The 13,344-nt window shown below is 42.6% G+C and overlaps 1 protein-coding gene across 1 annotated transcript; it reads right to left on the reverse strand.

The window, feature by feature from the left end:
- Positions 1-2,393: 2,393 nt before the first annotated feature.
- LOC137326884 (potassium-transporting ATPase subunit beta-like) lies at positions 2,394-13,036 on the reverse strand. Its single transcript, XM_067992264.1, has 7 exons — positions 12,925-13,036; positions 10,954-11,082; positions 7,690-7,794; positions 5,286-5,482; positions 4,650-4,706; positions 2,650-2,745; positions 2,394-2,555 (listed from the first exon to the last, which is right to left on the reverse strand). The coding sequence occupies exons 1-7, from the start codon at positions 13,034-13,036 to the stop codon at positions 2,394-2,396; spliced, it is 858 nt and encodes a 285-aa protein (XP_067848365.1).
- Between the last annotated feature and the right edge of the window lie 308 nt (positions 13,037-13,344).

Consider the following 13,344-nt stretch of genomic DNA (forward strand, 5'->3'; position numbering starts at 1 on the left):
AGATCACCAATTGGGCAAAGTGATTGTGAACAAAAGTGTGGGAATGGACTAAAGTGTGAGAATGGACTAAAGTGTGAGTATGGACTAAAGTGTGAGTATGGACTAAAGTGTGGGAATGGACTAAAGTGTGAGTATGGACTAAAGTGTGGGAATGGACTAAAGTGTGAGTATGGACTAAAGTGTGAGCATGGACTAAAGTGTGAGAATGGACTAAAGTGTGAGAATGGACTAAAGTGTGGGAATGGACTAAAGTGTGAGCATGGACTAAAGTGTGAGAATGGACTAAAGTGTGAGAATGGACTAAAGTGTGGGAATGGACTAAAGTGTGAGCATGGACTAAAGTGTGAGAATGGACTAAAGTATGAGAAAATGAATTGAGGAGTGGAATATGAACATTTCCCTAATGTGCTGGGAACAGAATGGAACCACAGGACAATGGGAAAGATTATTTAGGTGGATTTCTGGAATTGTATCTTCTCTGCACACAAGAGGATGGAAGGCCCATGTAACCAATATAACCTCAGCTGCATCCGCTGCGCTAACCTTCCGCACATGGATCAGTTCCTCCAGCTATAACTCTGTGCTTTTCACCCTTTGGTGAGTGAACAGGTGAGAACAATTACAGGCATGTGCAAAAGACTTTGTCCATTGTATAACTGAATGTTTATTCAATATATTGAATGTGGGTTATCGATCGCTTGGAGCTGGTCTGTTGGAAAGGCAGCTGTTAAGATATTGGCTGTGCTTCAGTTTGAAATTGGGTGTCAGATTCAATCATTCCTCCTTGGAATCATAGACGTTTACGGCACAGAAGGAGGCCATTCGGCCCATCGTATCTGTGTCGGCCGAAAAAGAACTATCCAGCCTAATACCACTTTCCGCAGCCTTGTAGGTTACGGCACTCCAAGTACTTTTTAAATGCGAGAAGGATTTCTGCCTCTACCACCCTTTCAGGCAGAGATTCCAGACCCCCACCACCCTCTGGGTGAAAAAATTTCTCCTCAACTCCCTTCTAATCCTTCTAGTAATTACTTTAAATCTATGTCCTCTGGTCACTGACCCCTCTGCCAAGGGAAATATCCTACCCACTCTACCTAGGCCCCTCATAATTTTACACGCCTCAATTAAATCTCCCCTCAGCCTCCTCTTCACTTATCCTGATGATGTCATTGGCCCTCACTATTAAACACACACAGGGTCATTGGAAGCTGAATGTTTTAGCAGTGCAGGTTACTGGGGCACATTCAACATCATTTAAAATGGACCTGGCTAGATATTTGAAAAGGAAGAATAGAAAAGGACACGGGAACAGAGTTTTTCAATGTTAAAGGTGCTGTATAAAAGCAAGGTGTTGCGGAAACAGTGAAGGAGATCCCATCGGTAAAGGAGTAATGGGCCGGATGACCTCGGCGCAGTTATTTCTCATTCTATAAACAACAGCTTTAAAACCAACAGTAATAGACACAACAATATTAAAGGCAAATGGTAATTCTTTGCAACGGTGTGATTTTTGAAAGGTTGTCACTCAACTGGATATATAAGAATAAGTGTATATATAAAGGGGACATAAGAATGTAACATATATATAGGATATAAGAATGTATTTTTATAAAAGTTATAAGAAGGAATGCATATATATATATAGAGAGAGAGAGGCTGTATAAGAATGTAATGTATATATATAGAGAAAATGGTGAACAGCCCGTGACAGCGCTGGGCAGTCAAACCCAAGTGTAGTATTCAGGTCCAGCAGGGTTAGAGGGCAGAGGGTAACTGGACTCAGGCAGAGGAACGAAAAAGAGGAGTAGATCAATGGGAGGATGATGAAGATGGGTTGGGGAGGATGGAGAAGGGGATGGGGGAAAGGGGAGATGGAGGTACATGGGAGATGGGAGAGGGAGAGAGGGGAGAGTAAGGTGGATGGGGTAAGGTAGGTGCAGGTAGATGGATGGGGGCAGTAGAGAAGAAGGGAAGAAGAGGAGGAGGACAAGGGGATGAAGAGGTGATTACTTAACATTTAACATTGAAAAACTCCACCACAGTGCCACCTAATGACGTAACAGGTACTGCAATTAAATGTTGCCCTTTTGTAATAAGATTTTTTCATAGATGGAGCCTGACTCAGGAGTTCTCAATGCATTTTGAAATGAAATATTGTGACCCACTCAGCACTTTTAATGCATAATTGGTATATGAATGTTTATATATATATGTAATACATTTTCATATCTTAGTGTAGAGCTAATGTTGAAGAAGGTGTAACTATAGATAGAAATGAAGGCCTATTGCACATCATCTATAACCTTGTCTATAATCTTGTGCAGCACAGCGAGTGATATAAATATACAGAAAACACATGAACTCTCGTGTGAAACTCTCCCTTAAGCATGTGTTCATTTTTTGATATCCAGTGTGAAAATCACTCGGCCTTCGAATTTTTCATAGGGGTTGTCACTGGTGATTCCTGGGGCGTTAATCGTACACTGAATTTCAACTTGCTTGTTCCTTTTCAGAGTTAGGAATTTCACTGCAACTAAAGGATTGGTGTAGGTTGGCTGTAAAAAGACAAGGGTTGTTTTGGTACTTGACATTCATAAAACAAGAGAGCAGCAAAGGTCAAACTTTCTTAAATAGAATGAGGCTCCATACCTGCGGTAGGTTACCATAGAAAGGAAAATATGACATGTCAAAGGTGCCATTTTGAGGGTAAAACACTACCTTTCCAATATTCTCTGGGTAGGCGTGCTGTGTTTAAAAAACAGAAATATTTCATTAACATGACTTGTGCTTCTCACTACAAATAGAATGATTACAATTTGAAACGGGAATAAATCTAAGTGAAGCATTACGGGGAGCGGGCAGGAAATTGGACATGATTTTAGATTTGAGGTTAGGATCAGATCAGCCATGATCTTATTGAATGGTGGAGGGGCCGATTGGCCTACTCCTGCTCCTATTTCTTATGTTCTTATGTTCTTATGAAGCATTGGATTCCAATCAGTATAGAAATGGCTAATATTTTCCCTGTGCTGTGCCATGGAAATTTGGCCAGTGTTCTTTGACATAAACAATAAGTCCTGAGCTGTAAACTGGTCACATAGTCCCTTAAAGTGTGCGGTGGTGTAATCATCGGGAAATAGGGTCAGAATTGGCAACTGACAAGAAACAGAGTTAATCTGTAGGATACACAAACAGCTTTCATTCATTGGAAAAGGGAATAGTGCCAGAGGACTGGCGGACAGGTAATGTGATTCCTATATTTAAAAAGGGAGATAGAACAAGTCCAGGGAACTATAGACCAATTAGCTTAACGTCAGTGATAGGAAAGGTAATGGAATCTTTACTCAAAGACGTAATAGAAAAACATCTAGAAACTGAAAATATAATAAATAATAGTCAGTATGGATTTCAAAAAGGGAAAGTCTTGCTTGACCAACCTTATTGAATTCTTTGAAGAAGTAACAGAAAGGGTAGACAAGGGGAATGCAGTGGATGTAATGTAAATGGACTTTCAAAAGGCCTTCGATTAGGTAGACTCATGACTAAGGTCAGAGCATGTGGAGTCAGGGGACAGGTAGCAGAATGGATAGCAAGCTGGCTACAAAACAGGGAACAGAGAGTAGGGGTTAAAGATAGTTACTCAGACTGGCAGAAGGTGGGAAGTGGTGTTCCAGAGGGATCGGTGCTGGGACCACTGTTGTTCACCATTTACATTAACGATTTGGACTCAGGAATCGGAAGTACTATATCAAAATTTGCAGATGACACCAAATTGGGGGGTGTAATTAACAGAGAAGGACTATGAAAAAATACAGGAAGACATTAACAAACTTGCAGAATGGACGTGTAAATGGCAATTGAATTTCAATATAGAAATGTGTGAAGCAGTGCATTTTGGTAGGAGAAATAAGGAGGCCACATAATCTTGGAAAATAAGAGTCTACATGGGTTAGAGGAGCAAAGGGATCTAGGGGTACAGATACACAAATCATTAAAAGTAGCGACGCAGGTTAACAAACCATAAAAATGAAATCAAAGCACTAGGGTTCATTTCTAGTGGGATAGAATTCAAAAGAAGAGAAGTTATGTTAAACTCGTCTCAAACCTTGGTTAGACCGCACTGAGTACTGTGCACAGTTCTGGTCTCCATATTACAAAAAGGATATAGAGGCACTGGAGAAAGTGCAGAAAAGATTTATAGGATGATACCAGAACTGAGAGGGTACAACTACCAGGAAAGACTGAACAGGCTGGGGCTGTTCACTGCAGAGTTCCGGAGGAGAGCTGGAGAAATCCTGTGGAAATTCCAGGTGGTGATTTTTGGACACTGTCGGGCGGGATTTCCTGTTGCCAGCATGTATTTGGGGAAATCAGCCCACTGATGCGTTTAGCAAAACTTTTTCACTTATTGATAAGCCCCTATTTTCCTTTGGCTGATGGGGAGAATATCCTGGGGTCTCCGCTGGCATAACTTCACCAGCAGTGCGGCAGGAATCTCGCCTACACGTGTAAATGGGATTTCCGCTGTACTTATGGCAAAATTCGGGCTGCGAAGTGGGAGCAGCTCTCCGGAAATTCCCGGCCCTATAACTTATTTATTAAATCCATAACCCTGAACAAAAGGAGGCTCCCCATCTATTGGCACTCACCAGAACAGCACATGTTACATTTGGTGTGGTTCCCTCTCCAGGCAAATAATTGATAATCTGAAATTCCAATACAAAACCGATTAGTCGGACATTTCTCCTCCATGTGCTTCATATTATCAATTGATTATGTAAATTCCTTATAACTCAGCTACGTAGTCTAGACACGTATCAGCCATGGCTCAGTTGGTAACACTCTCTACCCTCTGAGTCGTGGGTTCAAGCCCCACTCCAGAGACTTGAGCACATAATCTAGGCCGATACTTCAGTGCAGCACTGATGGAAAGCTGCACTGTCAGAGGTGCCATTTTTTGGATGAGATGTTAAACCGAGGCCTCGTCTGCCCTCTCAGATGGACGTGAAATTTTGTCACTATTTCAAAGAAGAACAGGGGAGTTCTCCCCAGTGTCCTGGCCAATATTTATCCCTCAACCAATATCACCCAAAACAGATTATCTGGTCATTATCACATTGCTGTTTGTGGGATCTTGCTGTGCACAAATTGGCTGCTGCGTTTCCTACATTGCAACAGTGACTACACTTCAAAATTACTTCATTGACTGTGAAGCGCTTTGGGATGTCCTGAGGTTGTGAAAGGTGCTATATAAATGCAAGTTCTTTCTTTCTAACTAGACGTACCCTGTTCATTCGGATTAAGATGCAGGGTTGACCAGTTTTGTATCCAAAAGTGGGATCTTCCAGCCCAGAGCAGTTCTTCAGCACCTCTCGAGTGAACTGGCAAGCAAACTTTGAATTGGGGCCATATCCTGACTGCATGGTGTAGTTCCCTTTGGTGCAGTTCCGGTTGGTTTTAGCCTGGACAGACTCATTATATGCTGATAGGGAAAGAGAGAAATCAGAGTTTGTGAAGATGATTTGGTGGCAACAGATTATACAATATTCTAGACAAAAACAAATAAATCCAAACTCCCAATTGTTTATAGCACATTTTCTTTTGTTTCTTTTTAAATAGTTACAGGATTGGGCCATGCGGCCCCTGGAGCCTGCTCCGCCATTCAATAAGATCATGGCTGATCTTCTACCTCAACTCCATTTTCCCGCCTGATTCTCATATCCTTTGATTCCCTTAGTGTCCAAAATTCTATCAATCTCAGCCTTGAATATACTCAATGACTGAGCATCCACAGCCCTCTGGGGTAGAGAATTCCAAAGATTCACAACCCTCTGAGTGAAGAAATTCTCCTCATCTCAGTCCTAAGGGACCTCGGGTAGGAAAGTGGAGCTGAGGTCGAAGATCAGTCATGACCTTATCGTGATGTGGAGATGCCGGTGATGGACTGGGGTTGACAATTGTAAACAATTTTACAACACCAAGTTATAGTCCAGCAATTTTATTTTAAATTCACAAGCTTTCGGAGGCTTCCTCCTTCCTCAGGTAAACATTTACCTGAGGAAGGAGGAAGCCTCCGAAAGCTTGTGAATTTAAAATAAAATTGCTGGACTATAACTTGGTGTTGTAAAATTGTTTACAATGACCTTATCGAATAGTGGAGCAGGCTCGAGGGGCCGTACGGCCTACACCAGCTCTTATTTCTTATGTTCTTATGTTCTAAATGGCTAACTTCTTATCCTGAGAATATGACCCTTAGTTCTAGACTCTCCCGCCAGGGGAAATAGCCTCTCAGCATCTACCCTGTCAAGCCCCCTCAGAATTTTATACGTTTCAATGAGATCACCTCTCATTCTTCTAAAATCCAGAGAGTATAGGCCCAATCTACTCAATTTCTCCTCATAGGACAACCCTCTCATCCCAGGAATCAATTTATTGAAACTTCGTTGCACCCCCTCTAAGGCAAGTATATTGTTCCTTAGGTAAGGAGACCAAAACTGTACACAGTACTCCTTGTGTGCTCTCACCAGAGCCCTATATAATTGCAGCAAGACCTCCTGACCTTTATACTCTAACTCCCTTGCAATAAAGGCTAACATACAATTTGCCTTCCTAATTGTTTGCTGTATATGCATGTTAACTTTCTGTGATTCGTGTACAAGGACACCCAAATCCCTCTGACTACCAACATTTCTTTGTCGCTCACCTTTTAAAAAATATTCTGCTTTTCTATTCTTCCTACCAAAGTAGATAATTTCACATTTCCCCACATTATACTCCATCACCACCTTCTCACCCACTCACTTAACCTGTCGATATCCTTTTGCAGACTCTTTGTGTCCTCCTCACAGCTTACTTTCCCACCTAGTTTTGTATCGTCAGCAAACTTGGATACATTGCACTCGGTCCCTTCATCTAAGTCATTAATATAGATTGTAAACAGCTGAGGCCCAAGCACTGATCCTTGCGGCACCCCACTAGTTACAGCCTGCCAACCTGATAATGAACCGTTTATCCCTACTCTCTGTTTTCTGTCCGTTAACCAATCCTCAATCCATGCTAATATATTACCCCCAACCCCATGAGAACCCTAATCTTGTGTAACAACGTCTTGTGTGGCACCTTATCGAATGCCTTTTGAAAATCCTAATATACTACATCCACTGGTTCCCCTTTATCTACCCTGCTAGTTACACCCTCAAAAAACTCTTAATAGATTTGTCAAACACGATTTCCCTTTCATAAAAGTGTGTTGACTTTGCCTAATCATATTATGATTTTCTAAGTGCCCTGTTACTACGTCCTTAATAATAGATTCTAGCATTTTCCCTACCACTGATGTCAGGCTAACAGGCCTAAAGCTCCCTGTTTTCTCTCTCTCTCCTTCCTTGAATAACGGGGTTACATTTGCTACCTTCCAATCCACGGGAACCGTTCTAGAATCTAGGGAATTCTGGAAGATCAAAACCAATGCATCCACTATCTCTGCAACCACCTCTTTCAGAACTCTCGGATGTAGGCCATCAGGTCCAGAGGGTTTGTTGGCTTTTAATCCCATTAATTTCTCCAGTACACTTACTTTCAGTTCCTCACTCTCATTAGACCCTTGGTTCCCCACTATTTCCGGCATATGTTGCATTTGTCTAGTCTTTGTATCAAAGTAAGGAATGGTTCCTGTCCATTGGTCTCTACCTGAAAGAAAGTGTTGAAGGGCATCGGCATAACGGTGCCAGGACTTTGGATTTGAGATATTAAAGGAGATCACCAAGCCATTCGGTTCTGGTCGTATTGTCACACCTAAAACACAGCAAAATTTAATCGGTTACAAAGCAAATTTACTGATGCTGTTAATTAGGCATCATCCGTGAAGGGAACAATAATCTTTGGGAGGGGAGGGGGATTTTCACAATGAAGCATTCATTCCATAAAAGATATGCAATTTTTACCAGGAAAATTGTGTTATAACTGTCTGTTTACTGGCTATTTTTTTAATTGGCCATGCAACCACTCTAAAATGTTCTTATTGAAAGTTGCAAAACATTGTACCTAGAAGAACATTATACAGATGTATAGAACAGTAGACGTATAGAACACTATATAGATATATAGAACAGTAGATGTATAGAACACTATACAGATGTATAGAACAGTAGATGTATAGAACACTATACAGATGTATAGAACAGTAGACGTATAGACACTATACAGATGTGCTGAACACTATATCGACGTATAAAACCCTATATAGATATAACCCTATATAGATAAAACCCTATATGGATGTAACCATATACAGATGTATAAAATACTATATAGATGTATCAAACACTATATCGATGTGCAGGACACTATAAAAATAAATAAAACACAAATCGATGTTTAGAGCACTCTACAGATGTGCAGAGTACTACATCGATCCATAAAACACTGTATAGATGTATAAAGCACCGTATTGATTTGCAGACCACTATATCGATGTATAAAACACAATATCGATGTATAAAACCTATATAAATTAACAGAACACCATATAGATGTACAACATGTTATACAGAGGTGCAGAAAACTATATAGATATATAAAGCCTGTGTAGATTATAAATCTTATATAGATGTACAAAACACGATATAGATGTTCAGAACACTATAACAGTATGTGTCATGGACCGAAACACACTGACCATTTCACAGAGCTGACAATCACAGACTGAGACACACTGACTATCTCACAGTGCTGAGAATCACAGACTGAGACACACTGACCGTTTCACAGTGCTGAGAATCAGAGTGAGACACACTGACCGTCTCACAGTGCTGAGAATCAGAGTGAGACACACTGACCGTCTCACAGTGCTGAGAATCAGAGTGAGACACACTGACTGTTTCACAGTGCTGAGAATCAGAGTGAGACACACTGACCGTTTCACAGTGCTGAGAATCACAGACTGAGACACACTGACCGTCTCACAGTGCTGAGAATCACAGACTGAGACACACAGACCGTTTCACAGAGCTGAGAATCAGAGTGAGACACACTGACCGTCTCACAGTGCTGAGAATCAGACTGAGACACACTGACCGTTTCACAGTGCTGAGAATCACAGACTGAGACACACTGACCGTCTCACAGTGCTGAGAATCACAGACTGAGACACACAGACCGTTTCACAGAGCTGAGAATCAGAGTGAGACACACTGACCGTCTCACAGTGCTGAGAATCAGACTGAGACACACTGACCATCTCCATAGTGCTGAGAATCACAGACTGAGACACACTGACCGTTTCACAGTGCTGAGAATCAGACTGAGACACACTGACCGTCTCACAGTGCTGAGAATCAGAGACTGAGACACACTGACCGTCTCACAGTGCTGAGAATCAGTGAGACACACTGACCGTTTCACAGAGCTGAGAATCAGAGTGAGACACACTGACCGTCTCACAGTGCTGAGAATCACAGACTGAGACACACTGACCGTCTCACAGTGCTGAGAATCACAGACTGAGACACACTGACCGTCTCACAGTGCTGAGAATCAGAGACTGAGACACACTGACCGTTTCACACTGCTGAGAATCAGAGTGAGACACACTGACCATCTCACAGTGCTGAGAATCAGAGACTGAGACACACTGACCGTTTCACACTGCTGAGAATCAGAGTGAGACACACTGACTGTCTCACAGTGCTGAGAATCAGAGTGAGACACACTGACTGTCTCACAGTGCTGAGAATCAGAGACTGAGACACACTGACCGTTTCACACTGCTGAGAATCAGAGTGAGACACACTGACCGTTTCACAGTGCTGAGAATCAGAGTGAGACACACTGTCCATTTCACAGTGCTGAGAATCACAGATTGAGACACACTGCCCATTTCACAGTGCTGAGAATCACAGAGTGAGACACACTGACCGTCTCACAGTGCTGAGAATCACAGACTGAGACACACTGACCGTCTCACAGTGCTGAGAATCAGAGTGAGACACACTGACCGTCTCACAGTGCTGAGAATCAGAGTGAGACACACTGACCGTTTCACAGTGCTGAGAATCAGACTGAGACACACTGTCCATTTCACAGTGCTGAGAATCACAGATTGAGACACACTGCCCATTTCACAGTGCTGAGAATCACAGACTGAGACACACTGACCGTCTCACAGTGCTGAGAATCAGACTGAGACACACTGACCATCTCACAGTGCTGAGAATCAGAGACTGAGACACACTGACCATCTCACAGTGCTGAGAATCACAGACTGAGACACACTGACCGTCTCACAGTGCTGAGAATCACAGACTGAGACACACTAACCGTCTCACAGTGCTGAGAATCACAGACTGAGACACACTAACCGTCTCACAGTGCTGAGAATCACAGACTGAGACACACTGACCGTCTCACAGTGCTGAGAATCACAGACTGAGACACACTGACCGTCTCACAGTGCTGAGAATCACAGACTGAGACACACTAACCGTCTCACAGTGCTGAGAATCACAGACTGAGACACACTAACCGTCTCACAGTGCTGAGAATCACAGACTGAGACACACTGACCGTCTCACAGTGCTGAGAATCACAGACTGAGACACACTGACCGTCTCACAGTGCTGAGAATCACAGACTGAGACACACTGACCGTCTCACAGTGCTGAGAATCACAGACTGAGACACACTGACCGTCTCACAGTGCTGAGAATCACAGACTGAGACACACTGACCATCTCACAGTGCTGAGAATCACAGAGTGAGACACACTGACCGTCTCACAGTGCTGAGAATCACAGACTGAGACACACTGACCATCTCACAGTGCTGAGAATCACAGACTGAGACACACTGACCGTCTCACAGTGCTGAGAATCACAGACTGAGACACACTAACCGTCTCACAGTGCTGAGAATCACAGACTGAGACACATTGACCGTTTCAGACAGGAACCTTACCTGGTGATTTGAGCCGGTCTTGATAGGTGGGTACATACGGGTCTGTCGTGTACAATAGCACAAACAGGGCCAGAGCGAACAATGCACAGATGACAACGTAGAAGGCCGCATAATACAGGCTGATGAGAACTGGGAGAGAACGAGGGGAATGTTAATGTTTAAAGGCAGCTTGAAATCTAAGGCATTTTCAAACACTAAAAACATACAGTTAAAATTCCACAGTTCCTGTAAGTCTGATATGTCAAGACACCTGCTATTTATAGTATTACATTAGATTAAAAAAAAGTATAAAGGACGGTTCTCGCATGAAAATGCTCTACATGGGTGCAGAAAATTACATTTCTTGTGAAATATAAGGGGAGCAGAGTCTAGTTGAACAGGGCAGTGGGGACAGAATCTGCCCTTATAGATCACACTTACAATTTTTTATTAAATTACCTCGTTGGACCTTCTTAGATATAAATTTTCAGCACAATTCATTTAAATACTTTTGGACGCTGTTATTAAGAATCACAACTGATTACCAATCTAAAGTATGACACCAATTCTTCCCAAATGTCTTGCTGTGCAGAAATAATGGGAAAATAAATCCAACTGCAAGGTTTTCAGACAATAGTGGATAGAACCAAACATTCAGCAATAATTATAGATTGCTATTAAAACCGTCGTCCGGTACATCACCATTCGGCCCATCATGTCTGTGCCACAGCAATCCAAAACTAACCAACTAACCACTCTCTCCTACAACCCTATATTAATCCAAAATTAACTCATTGCCTCACTCTCTCCCCATAGCTCACAATCCAAAACTAATCCCACTGCCCCTCTCGCCCTCCAGGTAGGACCTACTCCTGCTCCTATTTCTTATGTTCTGATGACCCGCTCCCTCCCCATAGCCCTGTATCAATCGAAACTAATCCCACTGTCCCACTCTCTCCCCATAGACCCGTATCAATCCCAAACTAATCCCACTGTCCCACTCTCTCCCCATAAACCCGTATCAATCGAAACTAATCCCACTGTCCCACTCTCTCCCCATAGACCCGTATCAATCCCAAACTAATCCCACTGTCCCACTCTCTCCCCATAGCCCTGTATCAATCCCAAACTAATCCCACTGTCCCACTCTCTCCCCATAGCCCTGTATCAATCCCAAACTAATCCCACTGTCCCACTCTCTCCCCATAGTCCTGTATCAATCCCAAACTAATCCCACTGCCCCACTCTCTCCCCATAATCCTGTAACAATCCAAAACTAATCCCACTGTCCCGCTCTCTCCCCATAGCCCTGTATCAATCCCAAACTAATCCCACTGCCCCACTCTCTCCCCATAATCCTGTAACAATCCAAAACGAATCCCACTGTCCCACTGTCTCCCCATAATCCTGTAACAATCCAAAACTAATCCCACTGCCCCACTCTCTCCCCATAGCCCTGTATCAATCCAAAACTAATCCCACTGCCCCACTCTCTCCCCATAGCCCTGTATTTTTCTGTGTTTTAAATATTTAACCAAATTTCCCTTAAAAGATGCAATGGTCTTTGCCTCAATCACTCTCTGTGGTAAAGAATCCATGCTCCAACAAATCGCTTTCCTACGTAATTTCAAATTGCTGATTCCTCACCACTGACTCCCCAACTAGAAGAAATAGTCTTTCTGTATAATTTTAAAAACCTTGTTTAAATCTCCCCTTTGCCCTCTCTGTTCCAGTGGAAATAGTCCCAGTACCTCAAGTGTCTCCTCATAACTATAGTTTCTCATCCCTGGCATCATCTGGTGAATCTACACTGTACACTCTCTATGGCTTTAATGTCCTTTGTATAATGCTTTTACGACAGTATTCAGCATAATGTTTTGTATAAACTCATCATCACTTCTTTAATCTTGTACTCCAGGGCCCTGAAGAATTTGCAACTCCTTGTTGCCTGATCCCATCTAGAGCCATGTGTTATGCCGATGTCTCACATACCCCAGTTTCCAGGTGTCCGTCCGATTAATTCTTTTGTGTCTGGATTCCAAAGAAAGCGTTTGAAGTCTTCCATGCGCTGGTTGCAAGTCCTCTTCTCCTTCAAGGCAGCCATTTTTCCCAATGTGTAACGGTTCCAATGAGGGGATGTCAAGTGTGTTACAGATTTAGTGAAGAGATCGGGGGGAGGGGCCACCGAGCAATTCTTTTATAGCAATGACATGATGCCACACAGCTTTAACCAATCATATTACGGACGGCAATTAACGGCATTCCAAAGATATCAGAACTTTTCAGGTTAGTGCAAATGGATTAATAACTAAACTGTGTTCACATGAAGCAACTTTCTGATTGCATATTGAGTTCATAATATTCCTGTGACATAGATGGTGATAACTTTATCATGATTGATGATTTTAATGT

Source organism: Heptranchias perlo, chromosome 11, assembly GCF_035084215.1.
Source record: "Heptranchias perlo isolate sHepPer1 chromosome 11, sHepPer1.hap1, whole genome shotgun sequence".
NCBI lineage: Eukaryota > Metazoa > Chordata > Chondrichthyes > Hexanchiformes > Hexanchidae > Heptranchias > Heptranchias perlo.

Bases quoted from the DNA above. Each gene is read 5' to 3' on its own strand.
- LOC137326884 (XM_067992264.1), bottom strand. From the start codon at position 13,036: ATGGCTGCCTTGAAGGAGAAGAGGACTTGCAACCAGCGCATGGAAGAC. The intron at 5,483-7,689 runs GTAGAGACCAAT...TTTCCCTATCAG, and splicing joins CCTTCAACACTTTCTTTCAG to CATATAATGAGTCTGTCCAG. The intron at 4,707-5,285 runs GTACGTCTAGTT...TTGGAATTTCAG, and splicing joins TCTTAATCCGAATGAACAGG to ATTATCAATTATTTGCCTGG.